The sequence below is a fragment of the Colletotrichum truncatum genome (genome assembly GCF_014235925.2).
Source record: "Colletotrichum truncatum strain CMES1059 chromosome Unknown Contig_0003, whole genome shotgun sequence".
NCBI lineage: Eukaryota > Fungi > Ascomycota > Sordariomycetes > Glomerellales > Glomerellaceae > Colletotrichum > Colletotrichum truncatum.
The window spans coordinates 6466787-6479904 of NW_027222400.1; the positions used below are offsets into that span (position 1 = coordinate 6466787).

The 13118-nt window shown below is 49.3% G+C and overlaps 4 protein-coding genes across 4 annotated transcripts; 1 reads left to right on the forward strand and 3 right to left on the reverse strand.

Annotated features, from left to right (window-relative positions):
• Positions 1-2145: 2145 nt before the first annotated feature.
• CTRU02_206687 (cell surface protein) lies at positions 2146-4053 on the reverse strand (the record flags this gene model as incomplete). The annotated part of the gene is made up of 2 exons (XM_036732043.1): positions 2146-2246; positions 2298-4053. The coding sequence occupies 2 exons, from the start codon at positions 4051-4053 to the stop codon at positions 2146-2148; spliced, it is 1857 nt and encodes a 618-aa protein (XP_036576274.1).
• A 2247-nt stretch (positions 4054-6300) lies between these two features.
• CTRU02_206688 (guanine deaminase) lies at positions 6301-7665 on the forward strand (the record flags this gene model as incomplete). The annotated part of the gene is made up of 1 exon (XM_036732044.1): positions 6301-7665. One exon carries the CDS (start codon positions 6301-6303, stop codon positions 7663-7665), a length of 1365 nt encoding a protein of 454 aa, XP_036576275.1.
• Positions 7666-7768: 103 nt separating this feature from the next.
• On the reverse strand, positions 7769-8709 carry CTRU02_206689 (uncharacterized protein; the record flags this gene model as incomplete). Its single annotated transcript, XM_036732045.1, has 2 exons — positions 7769-8390; positions 8447-8709. The coding sequence occupies 2 exons, from the start codon at positions 8707-8709 to the stop codon at positions 7769-7771; spliced, it is 885 nt and encodes a 294-aa protein (XP_036576276.1).
• A 634-nt stretch (positions 8710-9343) lies between these two features.
• On the reverse strand, positions 9344-10708 carry CTRU02_206690 (isoamyl alcohol; the record flags this gene model as incomplete). Its single annotated transcript, XM_036732046.1, has 1 exon — positions 9344-10708. One exon carries the CDS (start codon positions 10706-10708, stop codon positions 9344-9346), a length of 1365 nt encoding a protein of 454 aa, XP_036576277.1.
• Positions 10709-13118: the final 2410 nt, after the last annotated feature.

Genomic DNA, 13118 nt, shown 5'->3' on the forward strand with positions numbered 1-13118 from the left:
CTGTGATCCCAACACTGATCAGTAGTCAACTTCGCAGTTACCACCCGCGACGAACCGCAGATCAGTAGGGTTTCCAGAAAAGACGGTGTTTTCCGAGTACCCAGCACTTTCCCTACCGCTTCAGTAATGTTTTAGCGGAATTATTTGGCGAAGGTGGCCTGCCGCCTCAATCCGCAGATGAACCAGTGATTGTACCTGATAAGCTGGCGGAGTGTCCATCACGCAGTCAAATCACCAGAAGAAGGGACCAATCAGCACGCATACAGACGGTCTTCCAACCTCTTCGCCACCTCAACCACCAGAGGAGTTAACAGAATCCCCCTTTTCCAGTTTCTGGCAGACCGCGGCCAGAACCGACACTTCTGCAGGTTTCCGTTGAGCAAACAAAATTGGCACATCTGGCTTGTTCAGCCCGTTTGGCTACAACTTTCCCCTCTTCTGCACCCTACACAGCAAACAAACCTTCCTGTCAACCAAGTCAGTTTCTCCACCACTTCGGCCGTTACTACGGCACGTCGACAACTTCTCCTACACTTGGCGATCCTACTGGAGGTTCTCCTGACAGCCTCTCTAACCGTCAGGTTGGCATCGACTGTCTACAAAAGCACGACATCTCCTTCTCAAATCTTTTCTTCTCTTCACCAGAACATCATCATCATTTCTACAGTTCCCTACAGTGCCCTACCCCTTTGCCACCATTGCCACAACTTCCCTCTCTTTCCATTTCACCTTGCCTTACACACTTCTACTCCATCGTACAAACATCCCTTTTTCCCTTTTCCTCCACTTGTGCTTACACTTTCCCTTTCATCCCACTACCACATCTCTTTCCTACTGTTACTTCCACCCTCACCCTTCCTCTTACATTTACCTCCACCTCTAATCCTACAATGGCTTCACCAACACGCACTTCTACACCTGCGCCAGAAGTAGATGAGCCTCTTCCCACTTTTGAACAAGAGACGCCAATCCCCCGCAAACTTCTGCCATTGGTTGACCGCAAAACCTGGGGCCATTGGCACGTTAGTCCTGAGAAGGCCACAACGGAGAAAGAGCTAGCCTCTGTTTTTGGGTATCTCATCGAGTGCCACCGCAGCGGGAACCTTACGGGACCAGACTTGTGGCAAGAGTTCCAAAGCGACTTTGAGGATTGGCCGGAGACGGCATTTCTAACCACTTCCTCGCATATGCTAAAGTACGTGCGAGACTTTCTGAAAATCCGTGGCGTCTACGTCCCAACGGACGGCTTACGAATTGGCAAGCATATTTTCGGCATTGCCAACCAGTCTTCCTTCCACTATTGGTCTGCGGCGGAAATACAGGAGGTTTCGTCCAAAAGTAACAGCTTCCGGGAAATGTTGAAGACCCCAGGGTTCCGCGAAAGCATTACTGTCCCGCCGGTAGAAGAAGATATACCGGCACCCCCGACGGCTCGTCAACAACAATTCCCGTCACAACAGCGACAGCTACAGTCAGGCACGCCACCATTTTCTCCAGGACAACCGTCACTGACCTTTCCAGCAGATATGCCCACACCTCGGCAGCTCACGAATCTTGCCCAAATGTACGTACGACAGACAAAAGTACGCTGGTGGCAGATATGACGTCCTGGAGAACCACCTTATGATCTTCCGGGACTACTGCCGCAAGGCCGGGATTCCCCAAAGCAGGTTCGCAGGGGCTTTCTCCATCATGTTAGGCGGCCGGGCACTTTTGTACTACTACCGCCAGCTTTGCCAGGGCACGGATCCCCTGGATTTCCACACTATGGTCAGCCGGATGAAAGCCAATTTTGAGACAAGATACAGAATAATGCACCAGTTTTCCCATTAATGTTTCTCTATTTAAGCGTAGTCAGTTTCGACTTATGCTAAAAAACCCCCCGGGTTCCTTGATCGCATCACTACTCTCGGCCGGCGAGTGCTCTAAAGCATGTTGGATCAATGGTGAGGACAGTCTGGCGGACGCACTGGCTAAAGCGAACCCAAACCGGGTGTTAGAGAGACTAGTTGATAAAACTCATGTTGGATACTCAGATTTGAAGATGATTTAACATTATGCCATGATTCTAATGACTATTGGTACATCTTGATATTTGGAAAAAAAAAGAAACACGCTGTTCAACAATTGAAATACACCCAATCATTAGTTCATGCGGTATACCGCGTCCTTCTTAAAGTAGCGGCTGATGTCGTTATCGTTACCGCAGTGCGAGCATGTGTGCATGACCTTGGCACCTTCGTGGCCTGGTCCGTAATGGTCAGGACCCATACCGGGAAGATTGGAAGAGAGCGAACCTTGGTTGAATGTGGGAGATCCATCACGTCCTCCAGTAAGGCCCTCGTTGGCGCCTACTCCGTGCGTAGGTGACTTGCTGTTGTAAGGGTCCAGCATGCTAGTCTTGGGCACACCAGGCTCATGGCCGGTGAGGCCGGAACCGGAACCGGATCGTGGGTGGTCACCGTAACCGCTGGCACCGCCGATACCGCCACGGGTGTTGGTTGGCGAGTTGTAATCGCCCGTGTTGTTACCGCCATAGCCAGCCTCGCGAATGTCGTCATGGTGGTGTCTCCGAGAAGCCTCGGAAGCGGCGACACCAAGTGCAGCACCAGGAGCACCGCCTGCCAAGCCATGGCCAGTGCGGTCACGACCCATGTCTCTATCCCTCATTCTGGTGTCGTAGGGATCATCGTTGTTGGCACCAATGAGAGAGGGGTTGTTCACGGGGTTCTGAAGGCCGTATTGCATCTGGCTGCCGGTACCGGGGCCCGTGTTACCGCCGTGGCCGGTGTGAGTGAATTCACGGCCCTCAATGGAGCGGTCAACGCTCGATGTAGGGTCGTGGTGGCCACCGGCGCTAGCCAGGGGGTTGTATCTGCCTCCGCCAACAGCTTCTGGACCTTGTCCTCTAGAGCTGGTAATGTTTGAGTCGTAAGCACCGCGGTTCTCGTTGGGGCGCAGGGGCAGGTCTTTGTTGACACTGTGAGGAGCACCACGGTGGTCACGGTCAGAGTCAACACGAGGATCCGCAAGGTTTCCGGCACGGTTGGCGTGGGGGCCGTGTGTTCCAGCGGGATCATCGTAACCGGTGCGGACGTTTGATCCGGTCATACCAACGCCCGGGGCTCCACGGTGGTCGCGGTCAGAATCCACGCGGGGGTCCGCGAGGTTTCCGGCGCGGTTGCCGTGAAGACCATGTGTGCCAGCAGGGTCATCGTAACCGGAACGGACATTTGATCCAGTCAAACCAGAGCCTGGAGCACCGCGGTGGTCACGATCAGAGTCGACGCGAGGATCCGCGAGGTTTCCGGCACGGTTGGCGTGGGGGCCATGTGTTCCAGCGGGATCATCATGACCTGTGCGAACATTAGAGCCGGTCAGGCCAGACGTGCCGGTAGGCCCAGTCACTCCATGGCTTTCTCGACCCATGGAGCCCCAGTAAGGGTCTTGGGCAACTCCGCTCTCGCCAGTGCGGTTAAGGTCACCGGCGACATCCTTTCGGTGTCCAGGGCCGCGACCGACGTCGACGCCAGAATCGGTGGGGCGATGGCCGGTTCTGCTGGTGCCAGTAAGATCTCCCGTAGCTCCGCCCAGAGTGTTGTTAGTGGGACTGGTAGTCGAAATGTGATGTCCAGTGCCAGCTGTGGTGTTCTTTCCGGTCAGCCCTGTCCCAGTGTGGCCCGCAGCAGTGCCGGTAGTTCCAGTAGAACCGACAGGACCGGTGGTACCGCCGGTGGTTGTGTTGTTTCCGGTCAATCCCGTGCCAGTGTGGCCGGCCTTAGCGCCGGTGGTGCCGGCAGTGCCGGTAGTGGTATAATCGCGGCCGTCGGACATATTGTTGTGCTTGTTGTGTGTTGTGTCGGAAGGAAAAGCTCCAGGGGGACTGTCGTTTTCGTAGGTCTTATCAGGATGGTCGTGATGGAGCGCATCCTTAATCTTTTGCCCTAAACCCATTTTTGCTGATTGATTCTGAGATGATGTTGTTCTGATGTGTCTGAATTCGTTGCTGTCTTCGAAATGGAGCATAGAGAGAAGCGGGATTCTGGGTATCATATACTCGTTGCTGAGTGTCGACGCTACCTCAATGCAAGTCAAATTCTGATGTGATGTCAGAATACTGGACTGCCCAAGCCAACCCGCGGCATCGCCCCCAAGAAAATTGTCGCCATGTCATTTCTCGGCACTGCAAGTGTGTTACTATGAGCTCATGTGGAGTATTGTTGGTAGGCATTCGAGGACAATCGTAACTTCGTGTATCGCAAATAAGGTACGTCGTCTAACAGCGAAACAGCCGTAAAACATTGGGTTCAAGGGACACACTCATGACGGCGATGGAGGGATTCATGACGTGAATTTGCGGGGTCCACGAATCCTGGCCGCATCTGTTCCCGCAGTAGTGGGAGCTTGTCTGGGGCACTTGGCGGCTCCGGCAAACCGATCCGATGATCTTCGCCAAAGAAAACAGGGAAACGTTTGCTCCACTGATGAGGTGACATACCATTGGCAGTCGTCATCCTCGCTGCGAAGCATACAGCCACCCGCCACACGTCTTCATTCCCTGAGATTACAGGTTTTCGGGCTGTGTAGTGGTACCGTGGCTTTCTTTTGTGGCATTATCAAATGGGTCCCAGGTCCCCATGTTTTAAAGCTCAACTCCCATCGGACGGGTTGGATCAACAGACCTCCACTTTGTAGAGCCATAATCGCCAATAATAGTGGCTGACGCGTCTCGACTTTTTCGTTTGGCTATCGGGACACATCGGCAGAGCCTTGACTAAACATGGTTGCAAGTAGTATGACGATATACGCTCCCAAATCAGTAGCTGAGCCGTTTCTAGACACCTCATACCTTTTTTTGATAGATGAGCTGAGTAAAAGGGTTACCTCATCCCACATTGCGTCAACAAGACCATCACCAGGGCTGCTTGTTACCTCATGAAATTGGACTGAGAGGGCCTGACATTGATTTGTCGCACAAGGGATTCAATTCTTTATTGCCGATACTCATAGGCACATGTGCCGGCTCGTGATAGTCTGTTAGAAAAAGAAGCTCAAAAGACATTTCCTGCTACGTTATAGTTCCCACTAACGTATGTTGGGCCCTTATAAACAGGGGTCGGCAATTGCAAACGATTGCTACCACTAATCACCACACTAACATTTAATTATACACATTGGATACAAAAATACATAGTAATAATCCTAGATTTCAATGCTCGTCCAACAGTTTAACCGCTGGTAGTTTCAATAACGAGCAGCGCTCCGTAAGCGAAGTTAACAATTGGCAATAAGATTGTCTGTGTTTTCCGCAAACAAAATATTGCCACGTACGCAGAAGACGAGGTTTTCAGCCTGCTTGGAGTCTGCTTGTCCAGCATTTGATAACCGAACATGGCCAACTGTTCTTTTTTCTAAAAAAGGGATTACCTTGTCAGCTAGGTATGTTAACAAAGGGATTGCAAAAGGCAAAGTAGTATGGCCTACGAGAACATACAGAACAATACGCATCCTCGAATATATAAAATGGTAGGCTGGCGATGCACGCCGCCATGATCTCGTTACCTCTCATACAAGTGCATTAAATACCAGTCATTCTAGTCATTCAAAGTCTCTTTCTTCCACTACAGTTCTGTCACAGTCACCACCAGAGCGTCTATCTCTGTACTTTGATCGTGTCGAACTTCCTAACAGATTTATTTGATTTATGGCATTGAAAATTCGAAATACGATAATTCTCATAACTTAAAGAGAGACTCTACTAATGCACGAGCAACTGTTACTAGTAACGGAGAACACTTGGATAACTTGTCTCTTAAACCAGGGTTTTCCCAGTGCAGTGCTTCATGTGACAAAGCTTATCTTGGGTTTGTTTTCGTTTCAAGCTTTCGTCAAATACCGCGTCTGGCAGTATTCAGAAACTAAGCCAATGGCTGCCTATGTAACAATCATGCAGCTATTTAAAGAGGGCGTGGCTATCGAAGCACAGCAATTCTCAGTAGTGACCGCGAAACCACGGATACAGGCATTGTGGAATTGTGGCTGATACACCTTGCAAATCTAAATCTGATAAGCAACTGATAAGATAAGCGAAGCCGACGATGCGGTCCCACACGTCCCTCCCTGCCCCTCACCTTGTCATCCAATATTGTTACAGTAGCAACCTTTTCTGTTCTTCATGATCGTCACCTGTCCGCCCATCACATGACAATTCCTCATAGTGGATTAAACTTCAGTCGTTCATAGGACTACCAGTTATTTGCTATCAAATACATCAGCATTATTACCTCATCACCCTCGAGAATGACAGCTGGGTTTAGCTTCCACGGTGCTCTCATCCACTCACTTGGCCCCAACGAGGTGGAAATACTCGAACAAGCCGGCCTTATCGTTGATAGCGACGGCATCATATCTTCATTCTCTCGAAACGTTTCAGCGGAAGAGTTCTCCAAACAAGTCCCCGGCGATGCTCTACTTTACACACTGCCAAAAGGCCATTTCTTGATGCCGGGGTTCATCGATACGCACAATCATGCCCCACAATGGGCTATGCGTGGACTTGGTCAGGGTCTACATATCCTTGACTGGCTGGATAAAGTCACTTTCCCTCACGAAGCGCGATTCTCTGACCCCGTTTATGCTCGAAAGGTATATGAGAGCTGCGTTGATGGATTTCTCAATCAAGGCATCACAACGGCGTCGTATTATGGCTCAAAACATGCCGAAGCGACGCAGATTCTCGCCGACATCTGTCTCAACAAGGGCCAGAGGGCATTTGTCGGAAAGTGCAACATGGACCGCAACGCTCCAAGCTACCTCCATGACGAGTCAGCGAAGTCGTCGCTACAGGAGACAGTGGATTGTGTAAAGTATATCCGTAACATCGACCCTACCGGAGGACTTGTACGCCCTATCCTGACACCTCGGTTTGCCATTTCCTGCACTTCGGAGCTGCTTGCTGGCTTAGGCAGGATGGCCGGTGAAGATCCCGAGCTTGCTATTCAGACGCACTTCAACGAGGCAGAGCAAGAAATCAAGGCAACAAGAGAATTGTTCCCCGAATTTTCGAGCGAGGCCGACTTATACCATCACTTTGGTCTCTTGAATCAGCGCTCAATTCTTGCTCACTGCACGTTCATGACGGATTATGAAATGGAAAAGGTTCGGGAGTACGGTTGCGGGGTAGCGCATTGCCCGATTTCCAACATGACGGTTGGCGGTGGCTTTATGGCAGCATCGATACGCCAATTCTTAGACCGGGGCATTAAAGTTGGTCTGGGTACTGATAGTGGTGGCGGCTTCTCGTCAAGCATGCTTGACAGCATCCGCCAGGCCGTCATTGCATCGAATGCTCGTGAAGTAATGTCAGGAGGAACAGACAAGGCGTTGTCCCTGAATGAAGTCTTTTACCTGTCAACTTTAGGCGGGGCTAAAGTTTGTTGTTTGGAAGACAAAGTTGGCAACTTCGCTGTGGGCAAAGAATTCGATGCTCTGTGGCTGACGTGCCCACTGGAGTCCTTTGGTGTCATGACCGTGAGGGAGGAGTCGGACACCCTGAGGACGGTATTTGAAAAGTTTCTCATGACAGGAGATGATCGGAATATTGCACGTGTGTTTGTGAAGGGCAGGCTAGTTAAAGATGTTCTCACAGCCGAGAATGCCATGTAGACGGAATCTCAATTCTTTGCTGACAGTTTAGAGACAGACAGATTCATGTTCTCCATTTCGCAACATATTCCACAAACAAGTAGTCCTGAATACTAGGACATGACTACTTGACCCATTTGACCAGAAACTCTGTCACAGTTTTCTGAAAGAGTTCAGGTTCATCAGAGGGCGGGCTGTGCCCTGAATTCTCAAAGATGACAAACTCGCTGCGTGGAATACCTTGGCTGATCTCCTCCCCGTATTCAACTGGCGCAACAATATCATGCCTACCGGAGACCACAAGGGTCGGTGCCGTGATCTGATTCAGTCTTGTACGAACATCGAAGCGAGGCTGATTGTATGAAAACGCAAAGTTATGAGTTTCATAGTGGAGCTTGTACTTTTCAGCGACCCCGCCTTCGAATGTGGCCGGCTCGGAAGCTTCCTGAGCCGTTTTGTCATCTGGCTTATAAATCTTGACGATTTCAGCGAAACCATCTGCGAAGTCTCCGTTGTTTCGTACGTTGCCACCCCAGACTCGCACCTGTCGGTCGCCGTCTGGCTTGATTCGATGACTGGACAAGACATTTTTCAAAACATTAAGACTTCCTCGGAGACCATATGCCCAAGTGTCCCGAAGAACAAGTGCGAGGAGACGGTCTGGATGTGCGATGGCATATTCCAGAGCCACAAAGCCACCATAGGAACCGCCGGCCAAGACGAACTTTTCCGCACCAGCCCATATTCTGAAACATGGTTAATCATGTGTTCAAAGATGACTAGACTCAGTTACATCTCATACCTCAGTTCTTCAACATCAGTCAGCCAGCGCTCGTGAGTGTATGGAGGTTTCAAATCGCTGTCGCCGCTTCCTCTGGCGTCGTAAACCAGCACTCGGAAGTCGGATGCCAGGAAACCGAATGACCGTTCCGGCTCTGTGTGGTCAGATAGGCCAGGCGCACCGTGAAGGGCAATCAGCAAAGGCTTGGCCTCTTTGGCGTTGTCAAGTATCTTGACATGTACTTTGGCTCCATCGCTGAGCTGTACAACTGAATGTTGAGTCATGCTTGCAAGCGCTTGGCATCAAGATGACAGACTTAATAATTAGACAATACAAGTGGAAAGACAGTGAAGTTACTCAGAAGCGTTCGCACTTCTAAACCGAGAATAATCATGCTAGGAGTTGAGCTCTATTTATGCGACTTGATCATTGCTGATTCCAGGTGCGCAGCTTATCAATCAAGTTGATGATGTGCGAAGGGCCATGCATCATGACATAGCGATTTACCCAAGTCAATGCGGGTCTTGGGCTCCCAAACAGGAATCATGGCCTATTCTGTAACAGCAGTCGATGAAATCCTTCAACCATTCCTGCCAATCACGCAAGGTTGACGAAAACCCCAGAAGACTTCACAGTTGGAAAACCAATCACCATATCTTTCAAATTTTGGAAAGCATACAAAAAGTAAATTATGTCAATCTAATGTGGCTACTTATGTGATATGGTGGAATTGCGCAAGCCATCATGTGGTGTTATCACTGATTGATCGGCGGGTTTGAGGCCTTGGCCTGTTATCCTCCCAACCCAAAAGTATAGCATGTGCACTTAGATGCTCTTTAGTCGTTTCCTTCGCAACTCATATGTTTCAAATCATTTCTACTGTCCTTGCATTCATCTATCGTGCTTGAGTGTAGTTTCTTATTTGACAAAGTTCCAGCACTGAGACTTGTAGATCGGCAGCTCCACCTCGTACAGAGACTTGGTGTAGAACTGCGTAACAAAGGCATCGACGTTGAAGTGGAAAGCGCTGGCAAACCACGCACCGTTGATGCATTGTTCAGCACTAGGCTTGGTGAACACGACACCGCTAGAACTCTGGTAGGTGAAATCAACGTTGACTGCAAAAGCGTTGACGATTTGAGGCTTGGCCTCGACACCAGCAGACATGTCCAGAAGACCGCTGAAGAGGTTGACACCGAGAGCGACAGTCAGGTCGGCAAAAGGGTTCAACTGAAGTTCAACCTGAGCGCTGATGTCGGTGGAAACATTGGTCTGAGCTTCCCACCCAGAGGCAACGGTCTTGGTCTTGTCGAGGAAATCCAGGTGGACGGTGGCCTCGGGAATCGTGCTGACGACATCGACAGAGGCCTTGACGGATCCAGAAGCAGCGAATTCGATGCCGAGACCAAAGTCGACCATGGGACCGACGTCAATGATGCCAGGGATGGAGAAAGCGGAGACGGAAACAGACAGAGGGTTGTAGTTGTATACGTCGGTAGAGTACTCGGCGTTGACAATGCTAGAGATGTTGAGGTTCAAAGCGGAAGAGTAGTCAAAATCGATGTAAAGTTCGTCGACCTTGAACTTCCAGAAGTTGTAGTGAACATGGCCGCTCAGGTTGATGGTGCTCTCAAACTTGGCTTCGTTGGCGACGATGGTCAAAGGGTCGGTAGCAATAAGCGTAGAGCCTGAGAGATCCGCAGAAATCGTTCCAGAAAGATCTCTCTTGGTAGTAGCAGTACCAGTATGCTTGAAATCGATGATGGCGTCGTTAAGCTGGTCACGAATCTGGACTCGGGTGGAGGAAGCGGTCAGGGTTAGCGTGGTGTTGTCAAAGGTGTACCCTTCAACGACATAAATGCCACGCTCGTGTTCACTATCACAGGTACCGTTGTGGTTGGTAACCATAATAAAGTTCTTGGAGGGCCAAGCGCTCAGGCAAGTGTTGTAGTCTTCGGTTGCGCTAAACTTTAGCACGATACCGGTGTCGGAACAGGTGATATCAGAGATAGTTTCGATATGCTCGAGAAGAACCGAGGGCTGTTTCATCTCGGCGTGAACGAAAGCATTGGTGGCATTAAGACCTTCGTATTCAAGTGTAACATTGGTCTTGGGAGTGAACTTGGCAGGGCCAAGAGGGGTCGCAGGCACAGAAGCTTGTCGTTTCACAGGACGGAGAAGAGCCGGGCTAGGGGCGACAACCTCTCGACTGGGAAGCGCAATCGACCATGCGGTATTGAATAGAGCCTGGGCGGCCAAAAGAGTTGAAAGAGTGGACTTCATGTTGGTTCAGGTTTTAATGATAAAAGAGAGTTGAAATATTCGAGACAATAACGACTGGTTGAGTCCCAGGTAATCTAGGAAAGAAAAAGGAGAGAAAGAGTGAAGATGTTAGTTTTGAATGAGGGATGAGACTGATGAATGAGAGGCCTTTCCATCTCAGTGGACTGTCGCCGAGTCTTTATACAAAGGTGAAGGTATCTAGATCTTCCTTGACAAGGTTGTTCAGCTTCGGCAGATGAGGAAAACGTCAGTTGCACAGATCCAACTAAGACCGAGACAGAACCTGGGCCCGCACTCTTACACTTCAATCAGCCGGGGCTCAGGGTCTTGCGGCAGTGTCAGACCCCGTTACCGTCGACTACAGTGGGACGATGATGTTGTACTGGCCAGTCAAACCAACAGCACAGTTCCACGTTCTGGCTATACCATAGTTATCTGGTCTTGGCCTACCTGCGCCCCATTATGTTGCCCGGTCCCCACAAGCTACGGGTATGACCGTTCCTTATCAATCGCGTTGCCCCTTTATGCAATTTCTCTATGGGTTCTTCAACAGCATCAACTAAAAGATAAGAGAAACATTAGATTTCGCGGTACTGCTATGGGTCTTGATCATGTCCTAGCTAGAACAGTTGAGATTGAAATACCAAAAGATTTTCAAGAGAAAGCTTATCAGTTAGAGAGTAGCCAAAGCCTCACCAGGAGCTGAAGTTCTCTTCCCCAGGTTCTCCTCGGACATTGCCAGTCTTGCTGTGTACGGGTACAACGTATTGAAACCCACAAGTGGTGACCCATGCCGGAGGCGGAGCGTAGTCTCAATTCGGCTTCGCCCGAGATTCGCGAGTCAGTGTCTTCAGCTAGCGCAATGTTCGTCCCAAGGTGTTATGATGACTAAACCGTTATATTCCGCAAGGATGACAGGTTTATAGGTATACCATTCGTCTTAAGGAACATAATCGTAAGGCACAAATTAAGTGACAGGTGTAAGGAAAGAACCTTAGAACTGTAAAGCAGCCTTAACCTAAAAGAACATGGCTGTGGAGGCCTTCTAGACCTCCACGGTATGGCCGAGACCAACCGGCAAGGATAGCACTGCCCGCAAAAACTGCGAACCTGAAATGGTTAGCCTCCGTCACCTTAATCCACAAATTGCTAGAATTTCTGCTTGGGGCCCTGGTATTTTGGCATTTTCAAGCGCCATTGGTCAAGCCTATCTTGGTGGACTGCCACCAGGTGATTTGTGTACGATGTCATGAACATCAAAGCTCCTGTGTCTGGATGACACCACCGAAAATCTAAAAATAAAAACACTATGTTCAACCCCAAAGGCGGCTATTTCGCGGTGTCATTTCAATGACACGGAGGTAATATAGAATCGTTCATATAACTGGAATGCGGCACGTGAACAATTTCTAAAGAAGTTCCGTCTGGATCGCCAAAAGCTTTACTACAAAGCGCGCCCTTAATATCCAGGAAGGGACCACAACCAATTAAAAAGCAAGATTCTTCAAACCCCGAAATATCAAGACCCTTTAGAGTGTTACGCTGGCTGTTGTTTGCTCATAGTAGTTTATATGTTATAGATCAGCCGCTCTGTTCAGGTTTGAAGCTAGCATTTTTTCAGCGGGATTTTCTTATCTCTTTCTTTGTCACATGGCGCTTATTAGTTGTATTAACTCCTGATTGCTAAGCTTCTACAATAATTAAGGGCTACTAAATTACGGGTGATTCATACCTCTGCCGCAAATACCAGTTATCTGGTTGTGATTGCTGTGTATAACCTTGTCGGGATCGACAATGGACAGCAAAGGCGTGTTTACACTAAGAACAGTCGGCCAATGAGAATATTGCAAACATGAGTCGCACATCAACTGCAGCCATGGTATTAGTTGGATTGTGTGGGGAATGCGTGACTGCCTGGCTCTCCTGGCCATTCATGTCGTAAAAGATGTCCGTGGCAACGGCAGTTATGTTTTTTCACAAGCAGTTCGATGTTGTTAATAAATGAGTCGTGTGCATTCCTTGCCAATGGTAAAGGGAATGTTTTTGCTTCCAGTAATTTATCGGGAGTTGTTTTGCGTAGATAGCTTTGATTGCTAGGAAGCTACAAAAGGGTACGTGACGGCCAATTAGGATCTATGCGGTGAGGTCGCATTGCTTGGAATCCAAGGCTCTGACCGGTTCTACATCACAAAAGTTTGACTGAAGGTTATTCGCATGGTACCTTCGGTTTGCGCTTTATAAACGTATCCTTTTGAGTGCACCTCGGCCTCGTGGTTTACCAAGAACGGGGCAAAGCCAAGTAGGGTTTTTATGTTTGTCAGTTCTATTAATCCAATGCTTATATTAGTAATCTCTCTTCATTTTTTTCAAGAATGCCATAGGTATCAACAAACCGTTTCAATACACAGCG